Genomic DNA, 15671 nt, shown 5'->3' with positions numbered 1-15671 from the left:
TCTGGGGGTTGTGCGCTGTTCTCTATCGTTATTGTTAATGTCCTTGTTGCCATCACAGTGGGTGACAGGCCTGAAGCCCCCAGGTGGGTGGCAGGAACATACCTGCCTTTGCTCACGGCCGCTGGGTAAGCTGAACCTCGAAGCTCCACATCTCCCAGACCTGTGCCCCCCTCCCAGAGCCGCGTGGGGTCAGAGCCCGGTCTCGAATCTCTCAGAGAGCCCCGCGGCCGTCCGGTTCGCGCCTCCTGGGGTCAGGGTTGGCCGCGGGCCCCACCAGGGCACCGGCAGTGGGCGTCTGACGCAGGCACGGTTGGGTGCAGGTAAGGGGTGGGCGCCGCGGCGGGACAGGGCGGGGAGCTGCCGGCCGGGGCGGGGCGGGGTGGCAGGGGCCAGGCCGGGGCGGCGGAGACGCGCGGGGCGTGGGGGGGCGTGGCGTGGCTGGGCCGGGGGCGGGACGATGGCGGGGTTGGGGGGGCTGGGCGGAGTCGGGCCGGCAGGGGGCGGGCGGAGGGCTCGGGCTGGGGGCGGGGCCGCGCCCCGGGGAGCCCGCCTCGCCCGCAGGCCGCCCGCACCGCGAGGGTTAAGGTCGCGAGCCCGGCGGGCGGGGCGCGCGCGCGCGGATTGGGGGAAAGTTTGGGCGCGGGGCGGGCGCGGGGCGGGCGCGGGGCGAGCCGGGGCGCGCCGATTGGACGGAAGTTGTGTCGGGGCGGGGCGCGCGGCGGGCTCGGCGCTCGCTCCGGGAGAGTTGACAAAGCCCCGCAGGGAAGGACGCCTCGCGGCGCGGCGCCCCGGGCCCCTCGCCCCGCCGCCCCGGGACCCCGGCCCCGGCCTCCGGCCTCTGGACCCCACCCCCGCGCCCGCGCTGTCCCCGGCCCCCGGCCCCCGGCCCCGGCCCCGGCCCCGGCCCGAGCCGCCCCGCGCCCAGGTAGCGCCGCCCCGTCCCGAGGCCGGGCCCGGGGGGCGCGGGGCGCCGGGGGTGCGGCGCCCGGGGCGGCGATGACCGCGCAGCGCGTCCCGCGGGCCCGGCCCTGAGCCCCGCTGCCCGCCCGCCTCCGCCGAGGTGAGCCTCTGCGCGCGCCCGTGACCCCCGGGGGGCCGACTGGGAGGGCCGACTGGGGAGCACTGGGGTCCGGGGTCCCCGATCCGGCCCGGGGCTGGGGGGTGGGGGGAGTGCCGGACGCCCGGGTGCGAGGCCGCGGGGCACCGGCACGCGCCGCCGCCGCCCCTGCGGGGCCAGTGGTCCTGTCCGCGCCCCGCCCCCGCCCCTGCACCCCACGTGGGCCCCCCCCCCCCCAGCGCAAATTTGTCCGCTAATGGCGCAGGCGATTATCTGCGCGGCCGCCGGTGTTGTGTGTCCCGCGGGCAGGGCCCGAGTTACAAGCGCCAGGAATCCAGACGGTGTTTGGAGACGGGGGGTGGCGGGGGAGGCCGGTAATTAGTGTAAACCCTTTGTCTGCCTTTGATACCCACGGAGCTCCCCGCCGCTGCTTCCTCCGCCCGGGGCGCTGGCAGGGAGGGCGGGGCGGCCCGCACCCCGAACCCGCGGCCCAGGACCGGGGTGCCGGCGGCCCCGGGGCCCTAGTCTAGAGGGGGGCGACCCCTACCCCGCGTGCCAGTGACTGACCCCCAACACCCTCAGGTCCGCACAGGCCAAGATGACGCCCAGCCCCACGTTGTTGCTCCTGCTGCCGCCGCTGCTGCTGGGGGCCCTCCCGCCGGCCGCCGCCGCCCGAGGTGAGTCCTGGCGCCCAGCCCGGCGCCCCGGCCTGCGCCAGCGCCGCCCCTTTCCCTCCCGGCCCTGAACCCTGCCACAGTGCCCGGCTGGCGCGCGTGCCTGCGCCCCGCCCCTACTGGCCCAGAGCTTGGCGGGTCTCCTGACCCACAGGGTCCCCCACCCAACACTGCCCATGGGGCGCCCCCAGCTCACCCACAGGGCATCCCCGGCTCACCATGCCCGCCCCCCCCCCCGCAGCTCATCTGTAGGGTCCCCCAGTTCCCCCTCAGATCCCCCCCCCCCCCCCCCCCCCCGCTCACCCTTGGGGCTGCATGCTAACCCACAGGGCACCCCCAGCTCACCTGTGGGGCCCCACACCGATTGGCTGAGTAGGCTCTGGCCTCAGTCCCCCTCAGGGCACACACACACACCCATCTGTGTCCCTGAAGTTGAGGGCAGCTGGTTACTCTGGGGACTTTTGTGGAGCAGGCTCTTTGGCCACAGCGGAATCTGCAGAGACCCCCGTAGTGGCCAGGGTGCGGTTTGGGGGCAGAGGCGACCTTGTTGGTGTCTGGGACTTGTGACCCAGCCCTGTGCCCCGAGCTTGCCCACCCCAGGAAGGTGCGGGGTGTGGGCCGGCCGGGGGGGCGCTGAGTCTCTGGAGCTTGGAGGTACGGCATGGTGTGGGGGGTGGGGGCCTGTCTCAAGGCAGGCCCGGAGGACCCGCTGCTTCAGGCCGCACACTGTCTTTCGGCGTGTGCCGTGCCAGGACTTAGATGCGCACTCACACACCTGACGCCCAAGAAGGCAGGCCTGGAATGTCTCCCGAGGGACCTTTGCCCCCGCACCCAACCTCTCAGCAAGGGACATCCTTGGCTGTTGGATGATGGGAGATACGTGTTCACGGACTCCTGCCCGCCATGTTCCGCACCGGCCTCCCCTCAGCTAGGCGGGACCTTGGGCCAGGCCAGCCCTTTGGGTGTGTTGACCACTCAGGATTGTCCCTGCCCTGTCCACCAGTCCTCTGAGGCTTCGCACCCCTCCCCCCGCTACCCAGCGGGTACACCGAGCCCAACCCGGCCTTATATGGGCACGTTTGGGTGTTGGGTGGCAGGCGGCAGCCCAGGTGGGCCTAATGCCACAGCACCCCCCCGCCTGCCCGGCCGGGGACTGGCCGGCTGGCTTGAGGGTGGGGGCTGCTCAGGCGTGGCTGGGCCCGCCAGCGTCCTGGCCACCGCGGGCACTCGGGTCATGCCCGGCAAGGCCCCCCCACCCCCCACGGCGGCCGGCGGCCTGGACTCTGATTCCTCTTTTATCTGCGTGGCCTCCCCTCGTTCCCACACCTGCCTGTCCTCTGGCTACAGAGCCGGGGAGCCCTGGAGCCCGCTGGCCTGGGCTGGCCACTGGCCGGAGCCCGAGGCGGAGTGGTGGATGGTGGGCAGCAGTGGGCAGCGGGGCCTGCCTCAGTGCCAAGGGGCCCTTGGAGGGGCCACACCCGGCTCTGTTCCCCTGAGCCTTGGCCTTGGGGCTGCGCCTGGGATCCAGCCCTGGCCCTAGCCCTGTCCGGGAGCGGCCGGGGCCCAGGCAGCAGCAGGGGCTGAGAGCCACTCTCCAAGGGCAGGGTCCTCTGTGGCATCGGGGGCAGGGTGCTGGGGAGAGCCCCTTTCCCTGAACCGTGCTGGCCTCTCCTCCAGACCTGGACTTGAGGGGCAAGGTCACCCCGGGCGTTTCCTCCTTTGCGGTTAAGCAGGCCGCGCGGCGGACCTTCAGGCCGGCCGACCAGCACAGAGGGAGCCCGGCCGCTCCTGAAAGCCGTTCTCCCCGTGCGTCACGCTTTCTGGAGTCACTGTGTCTCTAGACTCAGCTCGTGTTTTTAAAGTTTCCTTTTCTGAAAGTTTCACAATCCTGGTGGGTCTGTCTCAAACAGCTTTTTCCAAATTCAAGGAAAGATAGGATTTGGGTTTCTCACAGCGGGACCTTGAGAGGCTCAGAACCAAGTGCCTTTTCACAAACAGCGCTGGAAGAAACCGTTTAAGGGTGGCCACGTTTGAGCTTTTCCAAGGATGAGGCAGCCAGCCCTTGAGGTCACTCCCCATCCTCTGGACCTTGCTGCTGTGCCCTGGGTGAGCTGAGTGCTGACCCCAGGGCCTGGGTGCCTGCTGGCCGGTGCAGCTCTCCACGAGGACAGTGCCCTCTTACCCTCAGGGCTGTTTGGGGAAGGGTCCGCCAGTGTGTGGTTCAGCGGGATGGCGTGCGGGCCTCGGGATGGCTGTGGTGGCGTGCGTGTGCACCGGCTGACCTTGGCCTCCGGCCAGGCCGCAGGGGGCCTCCTCCCTGCCCACCCCCCCCCCACCCCCCCCCCCCCCGGTCCCTCCAGGCAGCGGCTGGCCAGTGTGCAGCCCCAGCTGAGGTAGATGTACGGGAGCGGGGCCCAGGCTCTGTGAGGGGGGATGTCGGCCAGCCGCCCCATTTATGTCTCGGGCCCCACTCCTGGAAGAGAAAATAAATCACTGTCCCCTCTGGGGGGAGGAGGGAGCTGCGAACAAAGTCGCCTTTAGCTGGGCCTGGAAACTCCTACCGCGGGCTCCTTCTTCATTGTGCGAGAATCAATGGGCCTTCAGCCCCCGCCCAGTGCCATGGGGAAATGTTGGTTTTTCCCGGCAGTGGCCTCAGCCTCTGGCTTGGGGTTCCGGCACTGCTTACGGTGCGGGGGGGGGGGGGGGGGGGGAGGCAGGTGGTGGCCCTGCAGGCCTGGACTCTTGCTGCTGACCTGCTGGCCTTCTGTGCCTTCCCAGTGACTACAGCCCTGGCAGGACCAGCACGTGGAGAGCAGGGTGTGCCCAGATCCCAGAGATGCTCCATCCGGTGCTGCCGGCCCACCCTGCCTGCCATCTGCTTTTCCTCGTGGTGGTCACTGGGTGCTCCTGCACAAGCCCCACAGGTGTCCAGCAGGGCTCCTCCTGGGGCCCAAGAGAGCAGGGGCCACTGTCCTGGGCAGCCGGGAGTCCACAGTCCAGGAAGGCCAGGAGGAGGTTGGGGGAGGGGGATGGGGTGAGGCACAGGCACCATGGCCTGGAAGGAGAGGTGGGCACTGGCCGGGTGAGGAGGGGGAAGGCCTGCAGGGGTGTGGTGTGGGCAGAGGTGGGCAGGTCACGTGGGCTGGGGTGGACGTCTTGGGGCCGCCGGTGCGTTGGCGCAGCTGGGTTGGGGGCATCTGTCGGGATAGGCCAGGACCGGGGGAGCAGCTGGGGGTGGCCTGGGGGCTCTCCCACCTGGGCAGGGCGCTGGCCTTCCTGCTCCCAGTGGGGAGTCCTGGGGTCTCCACACTCCGTGTCTCCACTGAGTGGCCAGGGGGCAGGCCTGGGGGCTGGCAGGCCTTTGCCCCACAAGGACCGGCCCCCTTGGGGAGAGCCCACGTGGGGTAGGGGCTTCTGGGAGCTGTCCCTGCAATGTCAGAGGCAGCTGTGATGAGGAGGGCGCCTCATCCTCAGGCCTCTGACACCCAGGGCTTGTCATCTCGGCAGGAAACAATCGTTCTCTTCCTGCCCCAGTTTGTTAGAGATTCACACAAGCCCCGCACTGTGAAAAAATAATGGTGCCTGGGGCAGCAGGCAGTGGGAACAGAGCTGTGCTGCACTGTGGCCTGGGACCCCACGGGGCAGTGATGCCCTCTGGCCCCCACAGGGCTGAGCCCCAGGAGAGGGGGGCCACCGACCAGGGACTTTGGGCCCCCCTCTGTGCTGCTGCAGTGGCCCGCCCACTCCCACAGGGACTTTGGGCTTCACTCTGGGACCCGGCGCCGGGTGCTGTGTGCTCCTTGAGAGGTGGGTGGCCCACCCTGCGGCCTGCAGGGACTCTAGGGGTCCCACCGTGCCCAAGCTTCATGCCCTCTGGCCTGTCCTCAAGAAGAGGGCTGCGGGCTGTGGGCAGGGGGAGGGGGCAGTTCGGGTGTGGAGGGCAGCGTGGGGCTCTCTGGCTGGGGCTTGCCCGGGCTGTTGGGTGGGTGGGGCTCTCTAATGCCTGAGCCCTCACAGTAGGTGGAGCGTTGCTTCTGCCCAAAGGCCAGCCGCTGGCCCACGGGAGACATCCTGTCACTCTTCCGAGGCCGTGCGGGTCAGAGCCCACAGGGCAGGGCCCCTTGGGTGGTCTGGGCCTCTGGTCCTGTCACCCTGTCCTGTGGGTCCGGTGCCAACATGTGAAGGAGGCGCAGCGGACAAGGTCCTTCTTGGTTCCTTGGCAGCTGGGGGTGGGGCTGGGCCCCTCTGGGGAGGTGGTGATGCCGAACTCGCCCCGGTTCTCGGCGAGTGATGTTTTTGTGAGAGGGGATGGGTGGCGGGTTCGGGCAGGGGTCGGCTTGGAGTCTGGGCGGCGGCCTTGGCGAGATCTGGACACAGCCACCGGGGTATCCGGCTGGGCCCCCGCGGTGGGCTCTGTGGCAGCGGGTCTGGGCACTGGATGGGTCGCCGCCAGCTGTTGGCGGTTTACGCGGGGTTCCCCCGGGGCAGCGGGACTGTCAGGGTGATGCTCTGTGGCCCTTGTGTGTGCCCCGGGAGTGGCAAAGAGGAGGAGCCCTGGAACCGGGGACCTGCCGGAAGCCCCCCCGGGGGGATTCCGGGGAAGGGAACAGACCTGGTGGGCCCCATCCAGCCTGTCACCTTAGTTCGTGCTCCTGGTGGGGTGGATTGGGCACCCCCGCCATCCTCCTTGCTCGGTGGGTCAGTCTGTCCCTTTGCTGCACCCAGAATGGCCTGGTTTCTGGGACAACCACCTGTCCTTCGGGTCCTACCGGTTCCAGCACAGACCCTGTGGGTCCAGCCCCCAGGGGCCGCCCTGGGGCCTGTGTGCGCGTGTGCACGTGTGTGTGTGTGTGTGTGTGTGTGTGTGTGTGCGTGCCCGAGTGGCTTGGAGCCAGGGCAGAGGCTGGCCCCTGCCTCTCATGTCCACCGTGTGGTGGTCCTCACCTGTGGCCCCTCCTGTTGGTATCCTCCTTGGGGAGGGCACTGGCCCCAGGGCCACCGAGTCCGGGCCCTCCCAGCCACGCCCCTGCCGGTGCTTGCTCCCCATGGGAGAACGGCACAGGTGCCCCTGTCTCGCAGAGAGTGCCCACCTGGCCTGCCTGGTGTCGGGTGTCCAGACAGGCTGGGCAGGACCTGCCTCCCTTCCCTGCCCTCCCTCTGGGGCCGCTTGACCTCTCCAGGAGGGAGGCCTCCGGGGGCCGCTGGCGGCTGCCCGAAGTCACTTTGCAGCCAGTGCCAGTGCGGTCAGCCTGACGACCACCTACCCCCCAGCCAGAGAATTACCTGCCGGCTGGAAATTTCTGGGGCTTCTCAGGGGCTACCAGGAGTGGAGCTGGCCGTGGCGTGCCGGCCAAGTGGTTCTAGCACACCCTCACTGCCACTGCGTCCGTGGCCGCGGGGTTGGGGGCTGCGATGATGTGAGGCTCCCTGGCATGTGGGCCCTGGGAGGGGCGGCATCTGGCCCGGCTCCTCATGGAGGGGGCTCGGGGTCAGCAGATCACAAGCGCCGTGGGCAGCAGGGAGAGGCAGAGGCTCTAGAGGCCCCAGACGGACCTGAACAGAGCAGGGGGCTTGGGGGTGGTGCAGGTGGAGTGGCCAGGGCGGGCCACCCCGAAAGGGGCATGGCAGGCCCCGCGGGAGGGCAGGGAGGGGGGGTGTTGGGAAGGTGTATCGGCTCGTAGAATCTTCTGCACGCGTGTGCTTTTTCAAAACACTAACTGCACTACATCGGTATTTGACATTCCGGGGCTCGATTGGGAAGGTGTAACAGGAGGGCAGGCAGTGCACAGGCCGTGAGGGTTAGGGGGGTGTGCGTGCTGAGTTTCAAGCGGCCACCGAGGGCCTGTGAAGACGGTCGGGTCTGTCCCTGTCTTTCAGTTCCTCCCAGCGCCCCTACCCCTTTGGCCCTGCCGGGGCCCACGGGGTGGGAGAGGCGTCGTCTGGGGTGACAGAGGGACCTCCTTGTGCTACAGCTGGGGGAGCGGTGCTCCTAGCCGGACGGGGCCAGGGGGTGTGGCCTTCGCGGTGTTTGCGCAGTGCTCCAAGGTGTGCTGCATCCTGGGGTGAGGGGTCTGTAGGACCCCACTGTAGGAGTGTGTCTGGTTGTGTGTGTGTGTGTGTGTACTTGGGGGACTGTCTGCGGGGAGAGTGTGTGCATCTTGGGGGGCAGCACCTGAGGGGTGTTGCTTCTGGGGGATGGCATGTGTGGGGGGACAGCGTCTGGGGGACAGTCTGTGTGTCTGGGGGACAGCACCTGGAGGGACAGCCTGTGCGTCTGGGGGACAGTGTCTGGGGACAGCCTGTGCGTCTGGGGACAGCCTGTGTGTCTTGGGGACAGTGTCTGGGGGACAGCCTGTACGTCTGGGGACAGCCTGTGCATCTGGGGACAGCCTGTGCGTCTGGGAGACAGTGTCCGGGGGACAGTCTGTGCATCTGGAGACAGTCTGTGTGTCTGGGGGACAGCCTGTGCATCTAGGGGACAGTGTCTGGGGGACAGCCTGTGTGTCTGGGGGACAGCACCTGGGGGGACAGCCTGTGTATCTGAGGGACAGTGTCTGGGGACAGCCTGTACATCTGGGGACAGCCTGTGTGTCTGGGGGACAGTGTCCGGGGGACAGCCTGTGCATCCGGGGGACAGCCTGTGCATCTTGAGGGATGGCGTGTCGGGGAGATGGTGTGATGGGGTGTGCCCTTGACACCTGAGTTCTGGACGGCAGCTAGGAAGCCTGGATGTGTGGGGCCTTCCAGGTTGCCACACCCCGGTCTCTCCGGGCACCCCTGTTCCTGGCCATGTTTTCACGGCTGTGGGGGAGGAGGGCAGGGAGGATAGAGGGAGGAAGGGGGATGTGGTGACCCTGTCTACCACCTTGATGTTCAGCCCCCTTGAGGAGTGAGACCCAGCCCCAGCCTCTTCTTACCCCCGTGTCTGCCCGCCCCGTGTGACCGTCTACATCCTCCCCATGCTCCAAACTTCCCAGGGCTGTGGCTTGGGCCGTGTGCAGGGATGGGCCTTCTGGCGGTGGTGCTCATGGGAGGAGGGGCTGACGCTGGCTGGAAGGACCCAAGAGGAGACCAGGGCATCGGTGCCAGGGCCCCCAGGCTGCCCTGAAGCTGTCAGGCTTTCCTCCTGGGAGGGGACGGGAAACTGGCTGCCTCCCCCACCCACATGCCCTCCAGGCGCCCATCTCTCTCAGCTCTTGCCTCAGTTTCCCCCTGGCTGAGTGGGTTGGACACCCTGACCAGGTGGAACAATGGGGGCTTGTGTTTCCCAGGCTAAATATAGAGCTGTGGCCATGGTGCTGGCGGCCAAAATTCCCAGGAATCTGGGGGGGGGGGGACGGGCCTCCCTCCTGTGAGCCTGCTGGGGTCTCTGCAAAGGCAGGGCTTGGAGGGGGCAGGGCAGGCCTGGCCTGGGGTCCAGTAGAGCTCAGGTGGGGGTGGAGCAGGGCTGGCCCGGGGGAGGGGAAGGGGGCTGTTTGCTTTAGGATAAGGCTGGCTCCAGCTGGGGCCTCTGGCTGCCGGCCTGCCTGTCCCCTGTCCTGCTTGCGGGCCGGCCCTTGGGGCCACACTTCCGGTCCGTCTGGCAGTTGGCTCTGTCCTCCTCCCTCTCCACAGTTTCCAAGGGGGCCCGTAGCCTCTGAGGCCCAGTAGATGCCTGGTCCCTCAACTCGTTAAACTCCTGCCTGGTGCAGAGGGGGCTGGGCTGGAGGTGGACCCCCCCCAACCCCCTCAACCACTGTCAGATGGGTCCTTTCTCTGTCACTGAGGCAGGTTCCTCCCAGGGCGGGAGGTGTTGGGCCAGCCCCATGTCGTGCCCCCAGGATGGGGTTGGACAGGCAGAGGTGGAGAGGGACACTGCCCCTCAGGCCAGGCAGTGTTCTGTCCCCCCTGCACTTTCTAGGCAGTTCGTGCGTCTGTGTGTGCACACGTCTGTGTGCCCAGGTGTCAGCTTGGGAGGCCCGGGGCACGGGGGGGCTGGGGGGTGGGGGTGGTGGTGCCCTCTTTGTCCTGCGGCCTGGGAGGCCCCTTTGAGTAGTGACAGGTGTCAGACAGGGCCTGCCTGGGAACGAGGCCGGGACCCTGGGCGGTTGGGGGGCCCCGCAGACAGTTGAGAAATTAGGGGGCGGCAGGTCTCAGCAGCCCTCCCTGTTCTTCCCGCCCTTTCCAGGGATACTGGGGTTCTGGTGAGGAGGGGGCTGGCTGGGAGTGCTGAGATGGCCTGGGGCCCATGGTGCACGGTTAGGGGCCCCACGGCAGGAGCAGGGGGACCCCAGTGGAGGCAGAATATGGGTGCAGGGAAGAAGCGTTGCTTCAAGTCTGGGTGTGGGCTTGGTGGGTGGGGTGTGGCAGCAGGCGTGGGCGAGATTGTGGGTGGGGGCTGGGTAGGCCGGTACCCACAACCTCTAGCCCCCTTTCTGTTTGGAGTCGTAGAGGGAATGGCCCAGTGTTGCTGTGTCCCCCACTTCCCCCGTCCCCCCAGCAAAGCTGGAGTCGGAGCTCAGGACCCCTCCCCGCCCGGACCCTGGTCTATCCACATGGGGACCAGCCCCCACCGCCCCCCAGCACCTGCAGACCAGTGGTGAGGGGCTGTGCTCTGCAAGGGTCCCCTGGGGGTGGGAGGTGACAGACAGGAAGCCGCCGCTTGAGCCTCCAAAGAGCCCGCGGAAGCACTTTGGGTCCTGGACGCAAAAGCCGCTAAGGTAGCCAGCTGGTAATTGCATGTTGAAGGAATACCAGCTGCTTATTAAAAACACATGCTGCCCTCAGGCCCCGTGGCGATAGCCTCTCGGAGCAGCGGCCGCCTCCTGGCACCTCCGTGAGGCCGGGATGGGATGCCAGCCCTCCCGGCCCGAGTGGCCACAGTGTGGGGTGAATGCCCCTTGCCCACAGCTGGAGGGTGGGGTCTCCGGAGCTGGGAAGGGCAGTCGGGTGCCTGTGGCTGCCTCTCCTGGTCTGGGGGGGGGCGGGTACAGTGGGTGGGGTGACTGTCGGAGCCCGGCACCCCTGTGGCTGCAGACTGGCCCAGGCTCGAGGCACAGGCATGGGACAGGGGACCTGAGGGTTGGCCAGGAGACGGCCCTGCTTCTTTCGGACACCTGCAGCATCCTTCCCCGCGTCCTGGTCACCCCCACCATCCCTGCACTCGGGCACAGAGGTGCTCAAGCTGGCCCGAGACTCACGGGTGAGGGTGGCCTTCTCGTTGCTCAGGGGCCCCATGGCCTCAGCCCACAGCTCAGGCTTCTCCCGTTGGGGCGCAGTGGGCAGTGGCTGCCACCAGACGGGAACCTTGCACTTAGGCCTGGCACCTTGCTCCTCGCCCTCTGACCCCAGGGCCTTGGGGTCCTGCTCCCCCCCCCCGCCCCGCCCCTGCCCAGGGATGAGCCACCCGGTGTGGTGTGACTGGGAACAGCAGAGCCTTCGGCCCTGCAGGCGGACCCGGGCAGATGGGGCCCACGCACACACGGGCGCAAACGTGGGCCACCGGCCACACCTGTTCGTGCGGCATGGGCTCGCTCACAGGCAGGCCGCACGCGGGGACACTCGCTGTGTATGGGAGGCAGTGAGGGGCCGCTCTGGCTCGCCTGTGGGCACGCACCCTGGGTGACCCGCTCCAGCCATCCTGTATCTTGACTACAATGTACGTGACGGGTGCTGGGGGGGGCGTGAGCCAGAGCCTGGCTCGCCGTGGGAGCTCCGTGGGCGTGGGCTTGGTGTGCGGTGGGTCCAGGGTGAACGCCAGCTGCTGTGGCCTGGGAGCCGGGCCCCGGGCTTCAGGCCTCGCCCCCCCCCCCCCAACCGCCGCCCCGGTCTGTGCCGGGCAGGTGTATCTGTGTGGAGTCCTGGGTGGGGACCCGACGGGGACGGCCCCCTTACCCTGGCTCCCAGCAGCCCTCCCTGCCTGGGCCCCTGACTACCTGCCAGCCCCCTCCTCTCTGACTGAGCCCTCTGGCCCGCCCGCAGGCCCCCCGAGGATGGCGGACAAGGTGGTTTCGAGGCAGGTGGCCCGTCTGGGCCGCACCGTGAGGCTGCAGTGCCCCGTGGAGGGGGACCCGCCACCGCTCACCATGTGGACCAAGGATGGCCGCACAATCCACGGCGGTTGGAGCCGCTTCCGCGTGCTGCCCCAGGGCCTGAAGGTGAAGGAGGTCGAGCGAGACGATGCTGGCGCCTACGTGTGCAAGGCCACCAACGGCTTCGGCAGCCTCAGCGTCAACTATACCCTCATCGTGATGGGTCAGTGGTGGCTGTGCCAGGGCGGGTGGGGGCGGGCCGGGCCGGGGCTGCGCCCTGTGAGCCCTGAGTCAGCACCACCCCGGCTCCCCCCCACCCGCCCCACCCCACCCCATCCCTGCCTGAGCTCAGCCCCCTGCCTCCCAGGATGAGACCCGTCCCTGCCTGCCTCCTCCGGGCCCAGGACAGGGGCTTGATCTCTGTCATCACCCCCGGCCCCGGGGCCCCTACTCCTTCTCAGGCCTGTACCTCGGGGTCCCCCTCCTCCCAAAGGTTCTGCTGACCGGGAGACTGAGGCTGGCTAGGGGGCAGCAGGAGTGGGCATGGGGGAGCCCCAGGGTGGTGGTCCCACTGAAGGGCGGGCTGGGCGGGCTGACGGCCCTGGGTGTCGGCTCTCACTTTGAGGCTCAGATTTCAGAGTTCAGAGGGGCCGCCGAGGGCCTTCTCTTCTCTTTTGCCTCTGGGGCCCGGGCTTGGGGACTGGCGGGGTCCCCGGCGACACACCCTCTGGTACACATGTACCAGGCGCATGGCCCTGGGGCCCCCGGGGGTGGGGCTCCCCGGGGCTGGGGCTCCCCGGGGCAGGCTCCCTCCGAGCCGTGGCGGCCGTCTCACAAAGGGGGAGCCTGACCTGTGCCACCCCCTCACTGGGTCCCGGGCTGGGTGGAGGCGGCTGTCACGGGAGGGGCATTCCTCAGCCTGCCCCACCCCCGCGGGGCCCCTGCTCCGGACTGTGGAATGGGAACCCTGTGCGTGTCCCCCCCACTGTCCTCTGAAAGGGGAGGACGACTAGGTGGTATGTGAGCCATGTCAGCTCACCAAGGCCTCGGCGCCTTGATGTGGGCTAGGGTTACTGCAGCTGCCGGCGGGGCTGGCCCCCTCCTCCCACTGGCCTTGCAGACCCCCCGGAGCCGGAGGGGGGGGGCGGGCGGCCAGCTCTGTTGGGGTCACCTGCACCCAGGGGGTAGGCTGGGCGGGCCGCTCTTCCCAGCTGTCTCTGGGATTCTGAGATGCGGGTGTGCTCCCAAGGGCTCCCAGTTGTGTTTCTAGAGCTTTCCCAGCTGGGCCCAAGGCCGGGGCCCTTCTCACGTGCCCTCTTCTCTGCAGATGACACTGGCCCGGGAAGGGAGCGTCTGGGGCACGACGGCCCTTCTGGGGGCCAGGAGGACCCGGCCGGCAAGCAGTGGGGTGAGATGGGGCCGGCGTCTCCCTTCCCCTCGGGCGCAGGTGGGGGGCTGGCCTGCCCGGTGCCTTGCTGACCTCGGTACCGCCCCGTCCCGCAGCACGGCCCCGCTTCACACAGCCCTCCAAGATGAGGCGCCGGGTGATCGCGCGGCCGGTGGGCAGCTCCGTGCGGCTCAAGTGCGTGGCCAGTGGGCACCCACGGCCCGACATCATGTGGATGAAGGATGACCAGGCCTTGACGGGCTTGGAGGCCGGCGAGCACAGGAAGAAGTGGACGCTGAGCCTGAAAAACCTGCGTCCCGAGGACAGCGGCAAGTACACGTGTCGCGTGTCGAACCGGGCGGGCGCCATCAACGCAACCTACAAGGTGGACGTGATCCGTGAGTGCCCGGCCTGGGGGGGCGGGGAGCTGGCGGTGCCGGGGGCGAGTGCCGACGCGCTGTGTCCTCGTGCAGAGCGGACGCGCTCCAAGCCTGTCCTCACGGGCACGCACCCCGTGAACACGACGGTGGACTTTGGGGGCACCACGTCCTTCCAGTGCAAAGTGCGCAGTGACGTGAAGCCGGTGATCCAGTGGCTGAAGCGCGTGGAGTACGGCACCGAGGGCCGCTACAACTCCACCATCGATGTGGGCGGCCAGAAGTTCGTGGTGCTGCCCACGGGCGACGTGTGGTCGCGGCCCGACGGCTCCTACCTCAACAAGCTGCTCATCACCCGAGCCCGCCAGGACGACGCGGGCATGTACATCTGCCTGGGCGCCAACACCATGGGCTACAGCTTCCGCAGCGCCTTCCTCACCGTGCTGCCAGGTGCGTGCGCCTGCTCCCGGGGCCCCTCCGTGCCGCGGGCCGGCCTCTTGTCGCTGGGACCCGTGGCGCCGTTCCCCTCCCCAGCCCCCTCCTCGGTCCCTCTTGCAGACCCCAAGCCACCAGGGCCGCCCGTGGCCCCCTCGTCCTCGACCGCTAGCTTGCCGTGGCCCGTGGTTATCGGCATCCCGGCCGGCGCCGTCTTCATCCTGGGCACCGTGCTCCTGTGGCTCTGCCAGGCTAAGAAGAAGCCGTGTGCGCCTGTGCCTGCCCCTCCTCTGCCCGCACACCGTCTGCCCGCGACTGCCCGCGACCGTGGTGGGGACAAGGACCTTCCTGTGCCCTCCGCCCTCGGCACCGCCCCCGGTGTGGGGCCGTGTGAGGAGCTGGGGCCTCCGGCAGGGCCCCAACACCTGCTGGGCCCCGGCCCGTCTGCCGGTCCCAGACTCTACCCCAAGCTCTACACGGATGTGCACACGCACACGCACACGCACACGCACTCTCACGTGGAGGGCAAGGTTCACCAGCACCAGCACATCCACTACCAGTGCTAGACGGCAACACCTCTGGGGCGCCGGCCCGCGGCAGCTCTCGGTGCCGTGGGGGTGGGCACGTGGAGGTCAAGGTGGGCAGGCTGGGGGAGAGGGCCACCGAGGGAGACGGACCACAGGCAGGAGGCGCGGCCAGCACCCCGGGTGCCCGGTGTGTAGGACACACACACACGTATGACCTGGCTCTGGACACACACACACACACACATCCTCAGACTGAGACGCTTTGGGGAAGGCCCGTGTTTGTAACTTTGCAGTGTGCATGTAGCAGCGTGCTCGTTGATGAAGGAATCCCTTGGCTCCTGTGAGGATTTCACAGGGACCACGGTCAAGCCACCCCTCCCCGCGCCTGGCAGGAGATCTGAGAGGCACCCTGGCTTCGCGAACCGAGACTTCCCGCCCCCTGCCCTGTGCCTGCCGCCTGCGTCCCTGCCCAGGCCTCCGCGGGGGGGGGGGGGGGGGCGGCTATTTCTGCCACCACGCGTCTGGGTGTCCGGGAGTCCCCCTCCCCACCCCCCGCCCCGGGGACCCTGGGCCAGGAGGTCAGGCACAGCAGTCCCCGCCGCGTCCCGAGAGGCCGGAGCCCGGCCCCGGGGTGACCCTGCCCCGCCCGGCCTCACACTGCCAGAGATAAGGGCCCTCGATATTTATATTTAAGAAATTAAGATAATAATATTAATGCTGGAAGGAAGGTGGCGCCACAGACCCGGCCTGTCCCTGGGCCGGGATGCACCTGGCCTGATGGCCAACCGAATGGCCCGACCTCGGGGGGCCACACACCCGTGTCCCACTGCCGGTGGCAGCCCCAGAGCTCTGTAATTTTATATAGATTTTGGGCTGAAGCTTCGTATATTTAATTTATTTTGTTAAACAAGAAAAGGTGCATCCTTGCCCCTAAGCTGGTGTTTCTGTCTTTGGCATTTGTGTGTCTGCACGTCTGTGGGCCTGAGCACGTGTGCAGGTGTGTGTAGGTCTGCGTCTCTGTGCACGTGTGTCCGTGTTCATGCACGTGTGTCTGTGCACCAGGCTTGGGCCCCAGAAGCAGGAGCAAAGAAGGTTCTCGGGAGTCCCCGAGTTGGCCCGAGGCTCTGGGGCCGACACTGTGGGGTCCCTGGGGCCTCTCACCAGCTCCCCCGACCGGAACTCCGGCTGCTGTGTCTGCAGCGTT

At 68.4% G+C, this 15671-nt stretch overlaps 1 protein-coding gene across 2 annotated transcripts; it reads left to right on the top strand.

The window, feature by feature from the left end:
• The first annotated feature begins 22 nt into the window (after positions 1-22).
• On the top strand, positions 23-15401 carry FGFRL1 (fibroblast growth factor receptor like 1). Of its 2 annotated transcripts, XM_053217739.1 has the most exons (8): positions 23-125; positions 1323-1431; positions 1640-1734; positions 11692-11964; positions 13069-13149; positions 13245-13526; positions 13602-13955; positions 14064-15401. In XM_053217739.1, the coding sequence occupies exons 1-8, from the start codon at positions 38-40 to the stop codon at positions 14504-14506; spliced, it is 1725 nt and encodes a 574-aa protein (XP_053073714.1). In that variant the 5' UTR covers positions 23-37; the 3' UTR covers positions 14507-15401. The 2 variants fall into 2 exon arrangements, with proteins under 2 accessions (XP_053073714.1, XP_026919181.1); XM_027063380.2 differs by lacking the exons at positions 23-125; positions 1323-1431 and adding an exon at positions 927-1060.
• The last annotated feature ends 270 nt before the right edge of the window (positions 15402-15671 follow it).

Source organism: Acinonyx jubatus, chromosome B1, assembly GCF_027475565.1.
Source record: "Acinonyx jubatus isolate Ajub_Pintada_27869175 chromosome B1, VMU_Ajub_asm_v1.0, whole genome shotgun sequence".
NCBI lineage: Eukaryota > Metazoa > Chordata > Mammalia > Carnivora > Felidae > Acinonyx > Acinonyx jubatus.
The sequence above is the reverse complement of the archived record's forward strand: the minus strand, read 5'-3'. Positions and strand labels throughout refer to the sequence as shown.